At 37.6% G+C, this 20412-nt stretch overlaps 1 protein-coding gene across 2 annotated transcripts in view; it reads right to left on the bottom strand.

The window, feature by feature from the left end:
- LOC130418925 (ADAMTS-like protein 1) overlaps positions 1-20412 on the bottom strand; it is a 121458-nt gene that overhangs the window by 44635 nt on the left and 56411 nt on the right. The window contains exon 1 of one of the 2 annotated variants that reach the window (XM_056745149.1): positions 3413-3568. The exons of the other annotated variant lie outside the window; for it this stretch is intronic. Coding sequence (XP_056601127.1) covers positions 3413-3460 — 48 coding nt within the window. The 5' untranslated portion in view covers positions 3461-3568. Of the gene's footprint in view, positions 1-3412; positions 3569-20412 lie in introns of those variants that run through there. 2 annotated transcript variants of the gene reach the window in all.

Here is a 20412-nt window from a genome sequence, read left to right as displayed (position 1 = left end):
TGAATCTGCTTCCAAGATCAATATTATGAGAAGATAAATTCAGAACTCGCTAGGACGATGTGCAATTCAGGCATTTCTCGACAACCAACGGGGCAGCAGGCGTACTGTTGGAGAGAGTCAAGAAAGCCCTGATCAAAACCCAACGCGGGACTTATCAGTCTTATACCGTTCTTGGTCAGGCGTCTAATTGGACAGATAAATTTGGTGTTGGGTTGTCATCATTCCAAGTGCTTGCTCATTGGTGTTGTTGCCCCTACATCTTAGAGAAGATGTTTGAGGAAAAGTTCACGCAAAAATTACTCCTCTGTGCAGCACAGAAGAAGATATTTTAAGAAATCTCTTAGTGGTTTCATGTCCATACAATGGTCAAGTCAATAGAACTGATTGGTCACCAACGTTCTTCTAATAAATTCTTTTGTGTTCTGCTGAAGAGAGTCATACAGGTTTGAAATGACATGAGGGTTTCATTTTTGGGTATACTACCCCAACCAAACAAAGTTGAGGCTGAGCCGTGTCACTGGCTCAATGGGTTTGATGTGGACATAAATCAACCCTGGTGACAAAATTTTGTTTTTGTGACCGGCTAAACCGAAAATCCTAATAGCCGAAATCAGTAGGAGCTTGGGTAGGACAAAGAAACTAAAGATTCTGGTATGATGGATTCGGGGGTGCCAACTATTGTGGTGGTCCTGCAACCCCTAAAAGTCCCCAACACAGCCATTGTGTCTATTTCTTGCAAACATAATGGATATTTCAGCATACGCCAACATCACAGATGGGGACCATTCGACTGTGTGAAAGACCAAATGGGAAAGCATTTAAAGCACCTGTTTTTCTGTATTCATGTAAACCACATGCGGGCAGCGAGACTGGCCTGGTCCCGTCGAATTTCTTCAAACTACCACAAAACCTTGAAAGGACTTTGTAATGCAGAACTTATGTGACCAACACCTGCTCTTAAAGCAGAACTGCCAGGGAACCAAAAAAGCAAAAAACCTTCCGGGCACAACAATTGGCTTTGGGTAAGTTTTTTTCACTCAGGTTTTCAGACATTATCCCAACAGCATGGCATATTGTTTAGTTAGGGATGAAAAATGTCTGTGGTGAAGAAAGGAGATGCAAGTTATAGTTGCGTGTTGGATTATTTTTCTTGGGCCTGGTAGCAAAACGCCTCATTATTCATCCAAATTATCAAAGAAGGAAAGGTATAAACAGACTAAATGTCTGTGATTCTTAAATATCATTCTAGGAATTAAACATTGTTGATGGACTATATAGACAAAATCATACTTACAAAGAATCATCAACCAAATATAGCTCACATAAATAAACCTTGCTTCTGATTTTAAGCTTCCCAACAAACCAAGCTTCCTACGAAAAGCACTTAGTAGATTTACACTCGATTACAGAGCGCCCGCGGACACTGTGAGACTGTGCTTACGTCCCTCAAGTGTACTACACTATTAAAAATAAAGTGCTGAAAAGGTTCTTCACATTCATTCCGTGGAAGAACCATTTTTGGTTTTAGTCAAAGATTCTTTAAAGAACCATCTCTTTCTTGTCTTTTTATAATCTTAATCTTTTGGGAAACAGAACAGTTCTTTGTATGTTAGATTCTCTTTAAAGAACTATTAAGACTAAAAAGGTTCTTCTTTGGCTTCGTGAAGCACCTTTATTTTTCGAGTCTACGCGACACTTTCGAGGTTCGAAAAGACAGAGACTTAACTTATTTCATCATTTAATAACCCTCGTGTCAATCCAAACCTGTGTGACTTTCTTTCTTTTACACACGCAAAAGAAGATATTTTGAAGAATGTCCATAACCAGACATCGTTGACCTCCATTGATTCCATTGTATGAACACAAATCGACTGAGACATTTCTCAAAATATCTACTTTTGTATTTGGCATAAGGAAGAGTGCCATACAGGCTTGGAATGGCATGAGGGTGAAAAAATGATGCCTGATTTTTGGTGAACTGTCCCTTTAACTCTTACATGGCGAATTAACCCTCACATGAACCAACAAACCCACCCTTTCCTCTCCTCTGCCTACCGAGCTTTCTATAACAGCATGTATCATATTTTCCATTTCAAAGCCCCTGTATCCTACACTAAAGTGATATAAAAGATAATTTTGGTTCGACGGGGCAAAGTTGAAATCCCACATGGTGAAAGGAACCGCGCTGGAAAATGACAAACTCAACAGGACTTGTGAAATTGATTTAGGATATTTGCTTGCTCAAGGAGCGCCCATTGACGGGCTACAGGGCCCAGCACAATGCTCACTTTCACCGACCCAGGGTTACATCAATATACACGGTATGGACTTTATTTAATTGGGAAGTCATATGATTAGCTCACATCTGTTTAAGCTCTTGCCTGCCTCTCAACTCCTCACGCTGTATTTAGTCATCACACAGAGACAGTGGCTTCTTAAAGCGATAGTTCACCAGAAAATAAAAAAACTTGCAGGACCCTCGTTTTTGTTCAAAACTGTATGTGACTCTTTGTTCTGTGGAGCACAAAAGAAGTTTTGTGTTAATATCATGGAAGTCAATGGGGGTCAATGTTGTTTGGTTACCAACAATCTTAAAAATATACTTTATTGTGTTCTAAAGAAGAAGCAAAGTCATACAGGTTTGAAAGAAACATGAGGGTTCCATAAATGATGAGACAATTTACATTTTTGTGTGAACTGTCCCTTTAAATGAACTCTAGTGAACTGCTGAACTAGTGGTTGGCAAATCAGATTTTGAGAATGACTTTCATAGTTTATACTGTATAAAATGCAGAAAAAAAGTATAATAATTCATTAAAATGCAGAAAACATTTCAGATTTGTGCCAAACATTACATTTAAAGCTAACACCTAAACCCCCAAAGTGGCGAATCTAACTCAAATAAACAATTCCAAACCAGTATAATATCATTCATATATCTGAAACTTCAGTTACCCACAAAAAAGATAAATCATGGATGTGATCTCCTCAATATCTCAATTCTTTCTCCTACACATCAATGAAACTAAATTGAGACCAAATGGCAACTCGAGTCTCCTTTATCTCAGATATTTCTCCTGAAAGAGAACCAAAAATCACACGCGTCTCCATTAGAGTTTCAGAAGAGATATCACAAACTGAGCTTAGATTTGTCAAGTCTGCTATTAAAGTCAATATTGTTAAAGATCTCGATATGAACCTAACCATTTCTCATCAAATGTACCCACATCCAGATTCTAGGAGAAATAGGAGACTTAAACGAAACACAACTTAGCTCAAGAGATTTGGTGGAGTTCTGAAAGATCAATCTCTGAGTAATAACATTTCTGGTCTGGGTGGACAAATCAACTTGCTCAATTTAAGAAAAAGAAAACACTAAAAGAAGAACACAAATGAAACCGTTTCACTATACCTGGAGAATGAGAAAAGTGAGAAATACAGCAGCAGTGGATTGGTCCATGACCCCTGCGGGGATGCAAGGAGACCGGTCCCAGCGTACGGTTATCAGAGAGCGCGTGTGAGTGTTAGTCTGTCGCGTGGACTCTCACTCCTGCTGTCTGCTAGTCTGTGCCGGCTCTCTCTCTCTTCTCATCTTTGTTCGTCCCACGACCAAAGCAATCAGAAGGGGCTCGGAGCCCCAAGAGCCCCCAATCCGACCTGCCAACCAATCAGAGGGGCCCCAGACGAGCACGCTAAAGCAAACACTAACCTCACTCGAACTGCACTTTCACACATTCACACATGCTCGCTGCTGTTTTTCCTTCAAATCCCTCCAGTATTTTATGCTCTTCTCGGTCTCAACCTGACTGGACTTCCCTCCCTGTCCCTATCACTTTCTCTTTGACCCTAAAATATCTCTGCTTCCAGTTAATGTAAGCCCTGCCCTTCTTCCAGCCAGCTAACGCACAACAGTCACCTTGGAAAAAAACGGTAGATGACTAAATCACTGAAAATGTCCACATGCTATTTCACTGCCTCTCTCTCTCGCTCGCTCGCTTACTCACTGTGCTTCTATTCAAGCTGGTCATATTGCATGACCCATTCGAATGAAATGAAACAGCCTCATCAAGCCGGGGCTATATATCTGTTGCCTAAATTGGGGCACTTCGCCTTTCTTTTTTCAGCACAAAGGAAACATATCTGGGAACTTAATGAAGTTCTTTCATAACATCTGCTTGCTTAGGTTAAGGACGTTTTGTTGGGGGGGGGGGCGGGTATGGGAAGATATTGCCATATGTTTCTCCACGGGACAGTTTTCAGGTCTTTAAAATGGGATTCATTGAAAAGAGCTTAGGCTATAAATACATTGACGGGATGGGAAAAGAGCAGCGATTCAGACTTCAGACAAGAACTCATCTAAGTATGTATTTCATACACTCCGATAGTTCCTTAAACGTATGTTGACTTGTTTGAGTAAACCGGTTATTGTGAATCGTATTTTTGTTTTCTTCATGACTTACTGTACAAGTATTTGGAAGCAGTCCTCTCATTTATTGCTCTTATCTTAACTGAAATGGAATAAGCACATACAGCTCATTTCAACCTGTTGGAGATATGAAGAACTCTCCCAACTTTAACTTTAACTGTGGGAATTTGGTGTTTACTGGACGTTTTGTCAACTAGGAATTATAAGGTTTGATTTGCATTCTAAGCAGTTATGACAGTTTTTGCATTCCATTTGACTTTCTAGATAAAACATTTTAGTTTTTTGTTGATTTTGATGTTTTTGAATGTATAAACAACGCAAACGTCAGAAGTAGACTTCATACAACAGTATAAAACAATAAAAAAGGCCAGTTCATGACACCTTTAAAGTTTTTTTTGTTAATAGAGTATTGGTTGTAATGGAAACTGGGACGCTGTCTGCTGGGATGTGATGGATTCTATTTGTGGGATGTTAAATCCTACTTGTATAATGCCAAAAACACACTTCAAAGGTTAAAATTTTGTGATGGTTTTAATGGGTTGCCATAATAAAACCACTAGAATTTCTGTGATGCTTCTATTGTTTTTTTCAGCAGGAACAGTAAGAAAACCAATAGAAACACACAGAAATTCCAGTGGTTTTCATGAAAAAAACATTATGAACCATAAGTGTTTTCCATTAAGATCATTACAAAATAATTTTTGTAGTGTGTTTTGGGCATTATTCTCATTATCTCATAGAGACATTCTCATTTAATGGTGTTTTATTGCTTCCCATCTGCCAGATACCATCCAATAGAATCCAACACATACCAGTAGACACCGTTATAGTTTCCATTAAAAACAATATGAATTTCCATTAACAACATTAAAACACTAAAATTTTCATTTTGTTTCGGGCAGGTTTCTATTGTTTTTTTAATGCTTGCTAGTTACGTTAGACAGTTGTTACATCATGAAGACTTAGGCTAGACATTATTTAGGCTAACTATTGCCCAAATTTAGTGGATGAGTTAAAAGTTCTGGAATTATAAAGGAATGCTTTCCTACATTCACAGAAAATTACCCGAGCAAATTCACCCTGTGGCACATTACCACCTTCATCTCAAATGAAAACCTTTCCCAAAGAAAACGGCCAATCAGAAGCCACATAATTACGATTGAATTAAAGCTCAAACAACTTTGACCGGATCCGAAAACGTATATCATACTACAGAGATGGATAACAAACCCATTGATTCCAAGCATACGCATACTCCATTCAGAGTCCACAGGGCATTGGCATACTTGTGGATTTGCCAAATTAAAATAAACGCTTGGATGCCTAAAGAGTGAAATGAAGGAAATGAGCTCTGTGATTGACACCTCTTGTAGACTAATCTTCTTTCCTATACGCCTGAAACAGGCCACCAATGCTTCATCATATTATTAAAGCGGGCGTAACACACAGGGTTTCTGCCAATCTCATTTTAATCTTGAGTACCTATAGAGTAGTATTGCATACTTCGTATCTTTGAAGAGTATTTAGTTTGATCACATTTATAAAAGATAGATACAGCTTTAAGATTATTTCTGAAAATATACGGCGCGTACGGGGGGGGGGGGGGTTGGGGGTAGGCTGAACCAGAATGCATGACACATCGTTGCAGGGCCGCTTTAATGCTTGTCTTGTGCGTCGGTTTTGGTTTGATATGTATTACTGATGACATGCATTTACCTAGCTCAACAAACTTCAACATCAATAAAATCAAATAATTGTTGGCTGTTTTTGGACCAGCACTGTAAGTCAACCCTGTTGTTTCTGGTTGGTGTGAACCAGCCTTAAAAATACCAATTTATGTTGTCACCTTGTCTTTATCTCTGTTTAGTATTTTACAGAGGTGGGGGACTCGAGTCACATGACTTGACTCGAGTCTGACTCGAGTCACAATTTTCAGGACTTGCGACTTGCTTGACAGAAGTAAGAAAATGACTTGACTTGACTTTGACTTGAGAGCAGGTGACTTGAGACTTGACTTGACTTTAAATGGAAGACTCGACAATGACTTGAACTTTGTAAAGTAATGAAATTAGCTAAAATAATTATTGTGACTCAGCAGCACTACAGCGCCTGTCCCTTTAACGCTGCTCAACTCAAACCGCGCCAAACAAGGTGTAACAGCCAATTACTGTAGAGCAGTTACAATAGAGAGGAAACTGCGCATGCGCCTGGCGGCTTGAAACAGTTGTGGCAGTTACAACGGCGGACAACAGTCGAGCTCCACAGATAGTCAGGTTTGGCTATAAGGACTTTGAACTGGACCGTGAAAAATAAAAAAGATTTGCCAGATGCAGAGCATGCAACGCGAGGATTTCTGACACGACAACCACAACGTCCAATTTCGTCCGACATTACAAGAACCACAAGGAAAGGTAAGAAAGTAATTTCTTTATAGTCAGTGTAATAAAACGATTATTAATATAATGAATTAATTGTTACTGTTTGTCATAACTTTGCCTTGGTTGTTTTTTATTACTAGAAATGTGGTCATCGATCATCACTGATAGGCCTATATCTCATCTCATAGTTAGATGAATTGGGGAATCTGGCTATAACGGCGTAGCCCGGATTTTTATGTTCTTAAAGCTCTAAAATAAAGAAGGGCTTCTCTGTATTACATGTAGGCGAATGTCTATATTAAATGCGCGCATGTTCAAGTGTTTGTGTGGACTGTGTGTGGAAGCTGAATAGCAGCTCGCTTATATACTGCGCATGACCGGGTGATGGACGCGCCGGTGACATCACTTGGACTTAAATAACTCTTTAAAAACTTTGCGGTCATACTGACGAGAATAATTTCATAGTTCGAATCTGTTAATTGTTTGGATTTTTTTATACTCACAATAACAACAAATAATGAAACCAGTTCAAATAGAAAACAAATATTCTCAGATTATATATTACGTATGAAACATGCATATTGCGCGTCCACCGCAGAGATGACGATTAAGCATCATAACTTCATCACTGGGCTATATTAACATACATTTAATTTATATTCTACCGAAATGAAAAAGATCCGTTCATTTTGATAAACAGGATTCAATATCGAAGTCAATAAAATGATCCGGTATTCCCATAAATTGCAAATTCCCTATAGGCCTACTGTGCACTTTAATGGACAGCACAAGTATTACAGCATCATATACTTAAAACATACAATAGTCAAGTTGTCAGTCACAATACTTAGTTTATAAGCTTCATAGCCTTTATAAATGCTTAAGTCATTCTGTCAGATACAAGTATTTCCATTTCTGTGTAGACCGTTTCAATTAAATTGAATTAGATTGTATTATACATTTCAGACTGGATTTCTTTTGTGTAAGCAACACTTTTATTTTCAGATATTAATGTTGCACCGATATGCATATAATTCATATATAGCAATGTGAATAAGATACATAATGTATGTATATAAGTTCATCTTTTCTGTGCAAAAATAAACATCTTTCTAAAAAATGTACCTATGTTTATTTTAGTACTGCGACTTGACTTGACTTGAAACTTATCAGGACTCGACTTGACTTGCTTAAGGTGAACCCTTGACTTGACTTGACTTGACTTGCTTGATTTGTCTAAACTGTGACTCGAGACTTGACTCGAGACTTGATGGTTAAGACTTGAGACTTGCTTGGACTTGACCATATGTGACTTGTTCCCATCTCTGGTATTTTAGTGTGAGTATGTAGTTCCTCAATATCAATATAATATTCATATACACATGCACCACTTGGTGAACGTCAGCGCAAGTAGAATAAACAGAGTTGAGCATTCTGCGATCTGAGGTTTAGCCTCGTCTTCATCCAACGATCCACTCCCACAAGAAAGGTAAAACAATTCGGGTGGGATAGACATCAGCCCGCCTTCCAATAAACGGCAAATGTGCTCAGGTTGCGATTCACACCAAAGTCATAATTTAAAAGCTTTCCGGGCTTCAGCATAAAATGTTTTACCAGGAAAGAAACTTTACAGCCTGCTGCAGAAGTCAACCACAAACCCCCAAAACCGAGGATTAAAATAAAAACTTCATTTGGGTGACACCCTATCCCATTCATTTCATTGGGGCGGTGTAAACAGAGAGCGTACAAATAAAGAATGACAGAACATGGAATATTAATTCTGTAACAGATACCTTTCTTCTGTATATTTACACAGAGACGGTGCCATTAATAGATTTTATAGAAATACGAAGGTACTTTGATGTAAAAGCAAGAACCACAACTAAAGGTTTGGACGTGTTTTTCTTGAACCTTTTTCATGCATTTGTAACCCTGACATTCTTTGTAACTCACACCTCTGTTTGAACTTTAACTCCACGAGTATTGACAGAAATGCAATATACATAACTTTGATTATAGAGGTTTATGAAGACCTTACATAATAAAGTATGTTGCTTTTTCTATCTTTATACAGCACAGGTCCCCTTGAATGAAATCTACCATGTTGTTCACACAGTAGCCCCAAATGGACAAAGAGCGTGTTTTGCAAATACGTTATCTACTTCGACAAAGAAGCAAAAACGTGACGACATTTTCGTTCTATTTCAGCTACCGTAGTGCTACACCATGGAGTAAGCTGTTGGTTGCAACTTGCAACCTCAACACTAGATGCCGCTAAATTTCATACGCAGGACCTTTAAATCTTTTTTGGCAAAGACATCAATGAGATTAAATGAAGAGCAAATGGAAATGGATGCTTAAGACTCCGGCATCTCAAAGTTTTTCACATTTCTCATTCAATATACCCAAATCCAGATGATTTGACCTCTACAATTGACATTCAATTTACACCTCCATGTTCTTCATGTGTTTAAACAAATGCATCACTTTTTTTCTCTCCCAATTTTAGGAGAAACATCTAAGACTAAGTTGATGCTTAAATGAAACACAATTGAGAACACAATCAAATCTCCAAGCAACAAAATGTCCTCTTAGACATCATCACATAATCACCGTACATAATAAACACTACAATCAATGATGTCAGACTTTTACACAACTCATGTAGGTTCATGGGAAACTGAGGACCTTTTTAAATGGTCACCACAAAACAAGAAGCATTTTCCCACAGTGGGACCTTATTGGTATTCAAAAGATGACAGATTTATATACTCATAAACCACTCAACACACAAAAAAACAAATTCCAGGCCTGTATTTTGGCAAAACTTTTCTTTGTAAAGATTGTACACGTGGGACGAACAAACACCACGGTAAGTGACTGTGCACCTCAGGGCAAGAATCAACAACGCAGCACATTTCTTCTCTTTACATCACAGCCCTTGAGTTGGGTCAATTTGTTTCTGACGTCCACTTCTAAAGTGTAAACGGCAAAAGTAAATAAGATCTAGCGAGAACACATGACCTCAATTTCCTGAAACATGTTTGTGAGGTATATTCAAAGGCTTCCTCAAACCTCAAACCTCTGACCCTATACCAGTCATGAAAGCAACAGCAGGGGAGGAGCGGCACGCCGCCTGAATGTGATGCTGAACAGATTCCTAACTCAGCTGCTCAACACACCCATCAGATGTGTACACACGTGTGTGTTAAATTTGTTTAACAGTGCATACGTTTGTGAAGTTTGCAAACGTTCATCGAGACATTGTCACACGCAGTCTGTATGATAGATGCTGTGAGCAGGCGTGACTGTATAAAACAAAACAAAAAAAATGATGGATTAGTCCCTCCTGGATTTAGGGCTGGGGTGCATACTAACAAACATAATCCGTTCTGTATAAACAGCTCTGGAAAGAATTAAGAGACCAAGACTCCCAAATTATTGTTCTGATACTGTTGGTATGTGTTTAGGTAAAAAATGTTTTTTCATTTGGTGAAATACTGACAACATTTGTCACAAATTCCAGATACTAATATTATGTTTTTATGTACATTTAATTATTAAAAGCGACAGAAAATAATTGATTGAAAATGAAAACTGAACAAACCAGTCTAAATAACAAAAAAGTTCTAAATTCTAAATACTGCAATGAAAACATTTTTATATTTATTTTTTAACAACACAATACTAATGTTTGATAAGAATTAAGGGAAAAATTATATTTGATATAATATTTTGAAAAAACACAGATCAGAAGCAGGAGAACGATAAATTATATTTATTGAACAATTGGACATTAATGATAACATGTAATGTAAAGATCTTTGGCGAAGGCCCTGTCCAAGGTAAAAATCCTGAGGTATAAGGATTCCCAAATTCCTGCCCCAAGATAAAGGCAGGGGCGGAGCCTACACCCCCGGACCGAGGACTGACCTGGTGGTGGTGGGGAGGACTGAGGTTGCAGATATGAGTCAGTATCTGTGAACGAGAGAGAAGCTAAGTGCCATCCTTTTATACCAAGTGCTAAGGGATGATATAGCGCTGTGAGTTAATTAGTGACGTAATGAGTTTTCCTGGTATAACTTGCGCCGAAGTTTACATTTCTCCTAAATCTAACATTATTGCCCTAAATCTCATAACTGTTAGAGTTTAAGAAGAGATCTCAACAATGTCTCAAACTGAGCTCAGATTTGTCAAGTCTGCGCTTAAAAATACATATTTTTGAATATCTCACTCAGGTTCAGAATGTAGAAGCACGCCTCATCTTCCAACAGATCAAAAGGGCTCATGTGACACTCCTTTTCATCTCTTTCCACTGGCTACCGGTTGAAGCCCGTATCAGATTCAAGTCACTAATAGTTGCCTACAGGACTATCACTGGATCTGCATCGGCATACTTTCACAACCTCCTACACCCCATCAAGATCCCTACGTTCAGCAAACCAGCGGCGTCTTGTATTGCCATGAAACTCAAACATTTCTCATCAAATTTACCCAACTACAGATTATTTTACCTCTACAATCTACATTCATTTTACACCTTCTAACTTTTATTTCTCCTTAAACATGAGACTTATGCTGGGTCCACACCAAAAGAATAAAAAAAAGACGTTTTAAACGGTGAGAGGTCACAAACATGAGGAGAAAAAAAACTAGATTTAATCAATGTGTGGTACGCCGTGATGTGTAACTCAAATATCGGTGTATTCATGTCTTCACAGTAATTAAAAAAAGAATATTAATACAGTTTTGTAGAAAATAGCTGCTGACATTATCGCCCGAAAGAGTTTATTGGCTCCACTAGCTCCACTGAACCTATTTTTTCTGTTCCACCTTAAATCATCCGCAAACTCAAACTGCGTTTGCAGTTCTTTTGACAGAAAATTGACAGAATAAAGAAACTAGTTTGTTGAAGTGATATCTACGATTGTTATGCTTCTGTCTGCTGGCTTTCTAATAGCGCATTAATTTGTTCCACGACAATCAACAGAGTTCTTTTGCATTTGTCCTCGAGGTTTCCCCACACATATTAAGATTCGCTATCGGGGCAGCTCTCTAAACAGGTGCATTCACTCTTAACACACGTCACAGGGAAATCTGATAAGATCATCTTTAGAGCCGTTTAAGATCAACAGAACCTTACCTAGGACTTTCGAAATGGGAGAAATCTGTCCTCTTTTGTTGTGGCCCCAGCATAAGTTGATACTTGAATGAATCAAAACTGAAAATTTAAATTTGATTCATCTTATCATATTTTCAGTCTTTCTATTCTTTTTGTGTATCTACTCCTTAGTATCTATTCTATCTCTGTTTAATTTTAATTGATTACTTTTAAAGATAAAGTCTTAACAACATTCCAAGGCTTTCAGACACACCATCTAAGACCTATTTTGCGTCTGACATTATGACCCCCATACCTCATTTACCAACCATCCTGTTAATTTGCATTACATCAAATGGACTTAGTCTTTACGCCACATAAGGGGTTAAATTAAGGACAAGGTTTCTGGAACGGCTTCATTCTCATCAGGCAGAGCATGAAAGCGTTCTCATGGGAGACGTGCGGTCGTGAATGTCTGCTGCCCTCTATCATAGTCAATGAGCCAAACTGATGGCCATCGAGAGAATATGAGGCCATATTATCTTATTCCCTAAAACACGAAACCATGCAGGAAGAGGACAGAATGGAGTATGTTTAGTGTACACACAAAGCCCCTTCAGTCCTGAGACCTTTGGGATCAGAATGGTTGGAGTGAATTAAGGTAAGTACAGGGCGATAGCAGCAGCTCATTTCTGAGTTGATGAAACAAAGCTGAAATGATCCCAGCGCAGAGCCCACCATCGTTTGTTCGTGAATGGCAGGCACAGAAATCCTGTGCACCGAAGGGAGTATCCTTCTGAGCAAGGCCTCCCGTAATGTCAACGTTGTTTATTTCCTTGAGAAAGCTATCAAGTAAAAGGGCTTTGTAAACTGTATGGTGACTGGACGACTTTAGAGACTGTATGCGTAGAATATGGAGACAAATACCAGTATATACAAAACTACTCAAATTGAAAAGTAAACAACAAGAAGTAAAAAGCTTGCACAGAAAACAAATGAAAGATCGTCCTATATGCAGCGGCCCGTCCTATATGGGTGGCCCTATTCACCTCGAATTAATGTGCAATATAAGAGGGATCATTTTTCAAAAAGTTGTCATTTCAACATTGTATGAATTTTTTCTGTAAAACTCAAAAAGAAGATATTCTGAAGAGCTGGCCCCCATTGACTTCCATTGTGTGGACACAAAACCACTGAGACGTTTCTCAAAATATCTTCTTTTGTGTTCCACATAAGAACAACGTAATATAGGTTTGGAATGACATTAGGGTGAAAATATATGTCGTTTTGTTTTTGGACGATCTAGATCTACAAGACATGAGTCAGAAATTGTTGGGAAAAAATCATGAAAATTGAATTCATTTTACCACATTGGCTGAGCAAAATTCACATTTTTAAATAAAGTTAAGGGAAAATGTTGAATGCTCTTTTAATTTTGATAAAAGCATCTGGTAAAAAACAAAAAATAAATAATATTAATTATGATAGATAAACTATTAAATAATTGTAAAAATTACATACTACACCCACTCCATCCAGGGTGTATCCTGCCTTGATGCCCGATGACTCCTGAGATAGGCGCAGGCTCCACGTGACCCGAGGTAGTTCGGATAAGCGGTAGAAAATGGATGGATGGATGGACATACTACACCTTAAGGGGCAGGGCTATGCAATTTGTAAAAAAATGTGTAGTTAAACTTATTCTTAAACTTATGATATTATATATTCTTTCTTTCTTAAATTGTTTCGTGTGTGTAATTTTAACTAACACATCAGGAAGCAATGGCTTTTTTCACAATGTAATTAAGTCACATTTTCTCATGATAAAATCATATCTTACTACTGTTAAAATAAGAAAAGACTTTTCCACAAAGCATAACTCACCAATCCTGACCTCATTATGATCAGATGTCAGATGTTTAAAGAAATTACGGAGCGAAAAAACAACATATTGTGCTGCTGTAATTGAAACATCTGCATGAGCTGCTATGACATGAGACACTTTGGCAATTACGTGACATCAAAGCTGACACTTAGGTACATAAACCAACTGACGAATAAAACAATGATGCCGTCACCTGGATGAGTTGTGCTCTAAAGCTATACGACTGTGGGAATAAAGAATGGACGGCTTGTGAAGAGACCTATGGAGGCTATCCAGTTACCAAGTGGCTTTTCTCAAATGCAATGCTTACACCAGCGTTGACATCACTGAAAAGCCGTGGAAAATGAGGCTGAAACAACTAAACAGCTTATAAATGTAAACAGACATCTGTGACATTAAAGACACATAAATCCATCACACTACTCCGGAAAAAGCGCTTCTGAATGGAAAATACATGGCAACAATAGGTGGAAATTTGGGAACAGGCATACCTGTGGCATCCAGCTACGTACCTGGAAAATATACTTCTGTGGACATACAAGAGTTATGCCCCATTCCTTCAACCCATTACAGCAAACAAATGTTTGACCTGCCAAAAGGAAAATGCTGGAAGACACAACAATTGGCGCTTTTTCCACACATGATATTTTATTCCAAGTGCATCACAGAAATTGTGATTGTTGACAAGTTTTAAAGGAACAGTTCACCCCAAAATAAAAATTCTGTTGCTCTCTAGTTGTTCCAAATCTGTAGACATTTCTTTGTTTGGTTGAACACAGAGAAAGATATTTGGAAGAATGCTTGTAACCAAACAGTTCTTGGACACATTGACTACCATAGAAGAAAATTGACAATGGGAGTCAAAAGTGCCTTACTGTTTGCTTTCCTTCAATCTTTTTGTGTAATACAAGTAAGTCATTTTTTTCTACTACGGTAGTCAATGATGGCCAAAAAATGTTTGGCTACAAACATTCTTCCAAATACCTTTCAACGTGTTCATCAGAACAAAGACATTTAAGTAAATAATGAATTAATTTTGGGTGAAATGTCCCTTTAACATGGGTGGAAGCCATTCAAAACACCTAAAAATAGCTTTAAACCTCACCGACTTCTACACGCACCAAAGACATCTCACTATGGGGTGTCTGCATCTTTCCGAGTCTGATAATGTCAAAAATACTTCAGACTTTTTAAGCCACGTAGAATAAATATGAAAAAGAGAATCAATACTACAGATTCAAAATGTCGGGTGTTTCAACCCATGATTGTGCACAAACCTATTGTTGGTTTTGGCCCAACCTTGGGTTTTAACAACACAGCATGAGTTCAAAACAGGACATCACATCCAAAAACAAAATCAATGATGTCATCAACTATCATCATTAGTCAACAAGTTTCCTTATTACACACACGTTTAAAATAAATGAGGAATAAACCGGTGGCGGTGATTTGGAAGTATGTTTAATATGTTGCTGTCTTTCTACTGACATCAAATAATTATTCCCGTGATATTCGTCGTGAACCAGCACAAAGCACATTTTCCTGTCAGTGTCACATGGACCCGCTACTACAAAACAGATGTTGAGTTTTGTGGTGCAATATGGGAATATGTTAATGCTGATTTTACATTATTCCAGTCGAATGTCAAAACTTTACTGGAAACCAATCTCTGGATGGAAGCCCGGCCAACGCTAACACGTCCCACAAGGTCTATAATGTGTTAAAAGTAATGGTACTGGTCTCTGGGTCTGATGTGACTGTTTGTCATGACTTTTCTTTAATGGAATTCGGTTGTTACTGTTGTTACCTCAAATGACACTGATACGTTTATCACCTCGTTTATCTAAAGTGTTCTGTACACATTTTGATAAAGTTTTTAACAAAAGTCTGGTTTTCCTTTAGAAATATTTAAACTGTTGTTGTATACAATAAAAAAATGTATGCTACTTCCAATGAGGGATTCTGAACATCTTTTTTTTTTATTGTGAGATTAATTTAGGTATATAATGTAAATTGTGAATCTATATTAAAAACAAATCTGATACTATATATATAACATATATTTTTTATTACACTCTTGTAATTAATTATTTTTATATTGTTTATTGTTATTAACAATGTAATCCTCTTTCTCAATATCTTCCTCTTCTATAATTTACTGTTTGCTAAATGTAAATAAAAACAAATAAATCATAAATAAACAAATCCAGAGAACAAAAAGCTGCAGAACTAACACATAAAATAAAAAATTATTAATTTATCTTAAAATAATTAAATATACTATAACAATTGGTGGTTACAAGTAAAGTTATATTCCATATTGTAAATATATATTATAAATTGCTGCTGTCCTTCTGAAAGCTCGTTTCTCCATATAAAAATGGATTACACTTATCAATAAGGTTTGTTAACATTTCTACATTGGATAACATGAACTAACAATAAACAATACTTGTACACTCTAAAAATGGTTGTGTTAAAAATAGTGGTGGGCCGTTAACGGCAGTGAGACTCTTATCGCGCGATAAAAAAAATGTTGCCGTTAATCTATTCTCAAAGTTGGGTTGGGAGATGGGTCTACACTACGCAAGCTATGATGACTTTCAACTTGATATTTTAGCGCGGATGTATACCAGCTTAACTGCACTGTACGGGGCGAGAACGAGATTTTTCAACTCGCGTGATTCGCGTCATTCGCGGAAGCAGAAGCCGCCTCATCATCTCATAACCAGGGCTTCATTCGCGTCCTTAGCGCCGCCTCATCATCTCATAACCAGGGCTTCATTCGCGCGATTCGCGCAGCAAGTAGGTCTATTGGCTCTTTGCATTAACATATAAATCACTCGCGCTTGACACGCCATTCGCGTTTGGTCTGAACACAACATAACGTTACTGTGAAAGTACCGCATCAAACGTGACGTGCTAACATGGATGCAGCTTTGAAGCCGCCGGGTTTGCTTCAGGGAATATTAATTTTTAAGAAGCTTCCCAGTAGAAACATCGACAAGACTAAGGTTGTTTGCACCTTGTGCAATGCGGAATTGGTTTAAAAAAAACACTTTCTCTCAACAGGTAGTGGTCTAGCTTTAGTTGAAACCAGTAACTTTGTATTGAGATCTAATGTATTATGGCTCCTGTATGACATATCGCTTGTTGCTCCCTCACTCTTTGTAAGTCGCTTTGGATAAAAGCGTCTGCTAAATGACTAAATGTAAATGTACTGTAGGAGCTCTTCCAGTCTCAAGTACCACCTAAACGCAAATCATCCCTTAGCTAATGCGGAAGTAAACACAAGTTCATCTTATTGAACATAATTTAATTTTCATCACCAATTATCATAGTAGAACAGCTCTCTCAAGCAGTTTGTGATGCATTTTGGAAACAGGAGATGAGCCCCTGGTCTAATGCGCCACCTGGCTTGAGAAACCCGTTCTCAATCTTTCAAGACTATCTTTCAGTCATTATTTGGGTAGCACACATATTCTGAATGCCTTCGGCAGAATTCAAATGAGCCATTTTAATCTAGATTAATCTAGATTAATTTTGGAATTAATCTAGATTAATCTAGATTAAAAAAAATAATCTATGCCCACCACTAGTTAAAAACAACACAATCTGTGTTTCTGTAATTCTGTGACTTTCTTTTAACCCAATTTGTGTTGTCCCTTTTTTATTTAACACAAAATCAGCACAAACTGTGTTAAATAGCAAAACATAAACAATGTGTTGATAATAAATAACAGCATTTATTCGTCTTCATTTAGACATATTTTTTAATCAAAAGTTGTTCATTAGCATATATATCTGAATCATGATTGACAGAAATATACTGTAAAAATGTATTTTCCCATTAAATAGCAGGATAAAAGGATATGTACAATAAATTGTTATTTTTTCTGTAAAAGATGAAAGAAAAATTCTCTAAAATGTTGGATTTTTTAAGTTTTAAATGTTTTTAAACTATGTTGCTTATTGTTAGTTTATGGTATGTACAGTTTATGTACTGAATGGAAGCTTATTGTGAAGTGACCCGAAACACACATATAAAGGTAATGTGAGGTAATATACAGGGAACCGCTTTGTTTTGAAATAATAAAAAAATGATGAGAAGTTGTGCCGCTATAGAGTGTGAATATTGTATTTGGTACAAAGGTTAAGGAGCTCCACTGTGAAATCATGTTTGATCTTGTATGTATGTTACACCCTGTCAGGTTTCAGGCTTTAAACCATACAGAGATTCGGCAAGGAGCACATGTTTTTCATTTTCTGAACGGTGCTTGTGTGTTGATTTTGGCCCATAAGGTTCATGAGGGAGCGGAGCGCTGGCATGACGGGAAACGGTCAATGTGATGGTCAAGTCAGAGAGAAAAGACACAAAAATGAACAGCAACGAAGAATAAAAATAGTAACTCAAATAGTGATAGTGAGAACAGTCAAAATCAGAATAAATCTAAAAAACTAAGTCAACAACAACAACAAAATAAATGTGTATATATGTTTCCCTCGGCTGTCTTTTGCATTCAATAGATGCTTGTGGTTCCTTTAAAGCGAATTCCTCTCACTCTTTATGACATTACAAACATAAAGCTGTCAATCAAACTCTATAAGCACATGCTTACACAGCTGTGAGGTACACGAGACATAAAGCAACTCATCAAAACTGGAGGCAAAAGAAAATATGAGCATTGATCAATAATTCAGAATGACCAAACGCAAAAAAAATCCTTTCCCAAACTACGCAAACATAGAAATGTGGCGACAGATAGCTGAGCATCAGGTAATAAAGTTCAAACTGCATGCTTTTGCTTGTGATCAGAGCACACGGGAATGGCGAGAGGAAACGGTATATCAAGTCCAGCAAAATTCTGCTCGGATGGATTTTTTGGAAGCTGAATCTCCATATGCTTTTGCAATCGAGCGGGCGAGCCAATTGGGAACTTTGAGTAGAGACCGACATTAAGCAAGCTGCTGAAATCTCTAATCTCATTTGTTAAAGCCACGCTGCTCACGTTGCATTACACATACTGTTGAAAAGGAACTTTTTCATCTATTTTTCCACATTATAGAATATATGTAAACTCATTAAAGATGTGGATTAAAACATTTTACTATGGGGATTATGTTGTGACTAAAAATCTTAAACTGAAAATAATTACGCTTGCCTAGAATGAAACATCGTCTTGGTATTTTATCAAAAACCAAACCTGTATGACTTTCTTTCTTCTGCAGAACACAAAAGAAGATATTTTGAAGGATGTTGGTAATGAAACAACATTGCATGGACTCAAAATGACTGAGACATTTCTCAAAATATCTTCTTTTGAGTTTGAGAGGAGAAAGATTCATATACAGGTTTTGATCGACTTGATGTTAAATAAAAAAAGACAGAAATTAGTTTTTGGGTGTACTATCCCTTTAATGTCTCACCGTAAGATGCTTTTATTAGAGGAGTTTCTATTCATGTTATGCAAGAAACAAATATTATATGTTTCACAGTTATCCTTTTTTGCTCATTTTTGACATTTAATCATAAGGTTTAGATCAAAAGGACTGTAAGATCAAGAGAAACATTTCACTCAAGTGACTTGAACAGATTTATACACAAACACACGCACATAACATAGCCACGGAAATATAGTGCAACCATTGCTCCTATTTCTATTCCCGGGATATCAGATCATCTCACTTACATTATAATGTGACAATATTTGCATGTAAAATTGTATGTATTGTGTTTATAAAAAACGATTTAGTGTATACATGAATTGTCTCTAACAGAGGCCGATGGCACGTCTCTTTCTGCCCAGCAGTGGATCGCAAAAGTCAGCAATGAGGAAAAATGAGCTCACCCATCAAGTGGTAGACCGTTCCTCAAACCACATGGATCTCAGCTAAACACCACTAAATAACAGGTCAAGAGGGATACATCTCCTACGGGAACCATAAGAACGTTTTTTCACCGAAAGCCTCAAATTAAACAGAGCGCAACACATGCCCATCTAACTTTCCCCAAAACCTCCTGCATAAGCCTGGCAGGCAGCAGATTGATCCACTTCGGAAAAGAAAAGAGAGTGGATCTATCTAATGCCAGATTCACCGAGAATACATCCAAAAATGATGACATATGAGGTTGACGCTATTAGAGTAAAAGAAAAGAGCTGACATCATGCTCCAGAAAGGTGAAACAAAACCTCTGCTGTTTCTCAGACAGGAGTCGACGGGGTGTTTCTCGGTGGGAAGCCGTGAATGGGACCAACGACATGTGAGGTGTAGACATGTCAGAAGAGAGTGTAAATAAACAGCAGCGTATGTGATTCCAGTTTATGTGGAATGTACATTTTCTTTCAGCTTGGATGAAAAAGGTCAAATATACAGTCAGAGCTTTATCACAACTGAGAGAACGGTCCAGCTCGCACAGTAACCTAAACAAAGCCTGAAACATGTTTGTATTACATAGTTAAGGCACAATTGCTTAGTTTCCTGCAGTTAAGTTTAGAAGAGATCGTTGACATGCACCCTCATAATGCAATTATAATAGGAGTTTGACAAAACTGCGATTACACTTTGCAGTAAGCATAATCGAAGTAAGATATGCGGCGTACGCCAGTTTTAGTCGCAATAT

This window comes from Triplophysa dalaica, chromosome 1 (assembly GCF_015846415.1).
Source record: "Triplophysa dalaica isolate WHDGS20190420 chromosome 1, ASM1584641v1, whole genome shotgun sequence".
Taxonomy (NCBI): domain Eukaryota; kingdom Metazoa; phylum Chordata; class Actinopteri; order Cypriniformes; family Nemacheilidae; genus Triplophysa; species Triplophysa dalaica.
The sequence above is the reverse complement of the archived record's forward strand: the minus strand, read 5'-3'. Positions and strand labels throughout refer to the sequence as shown.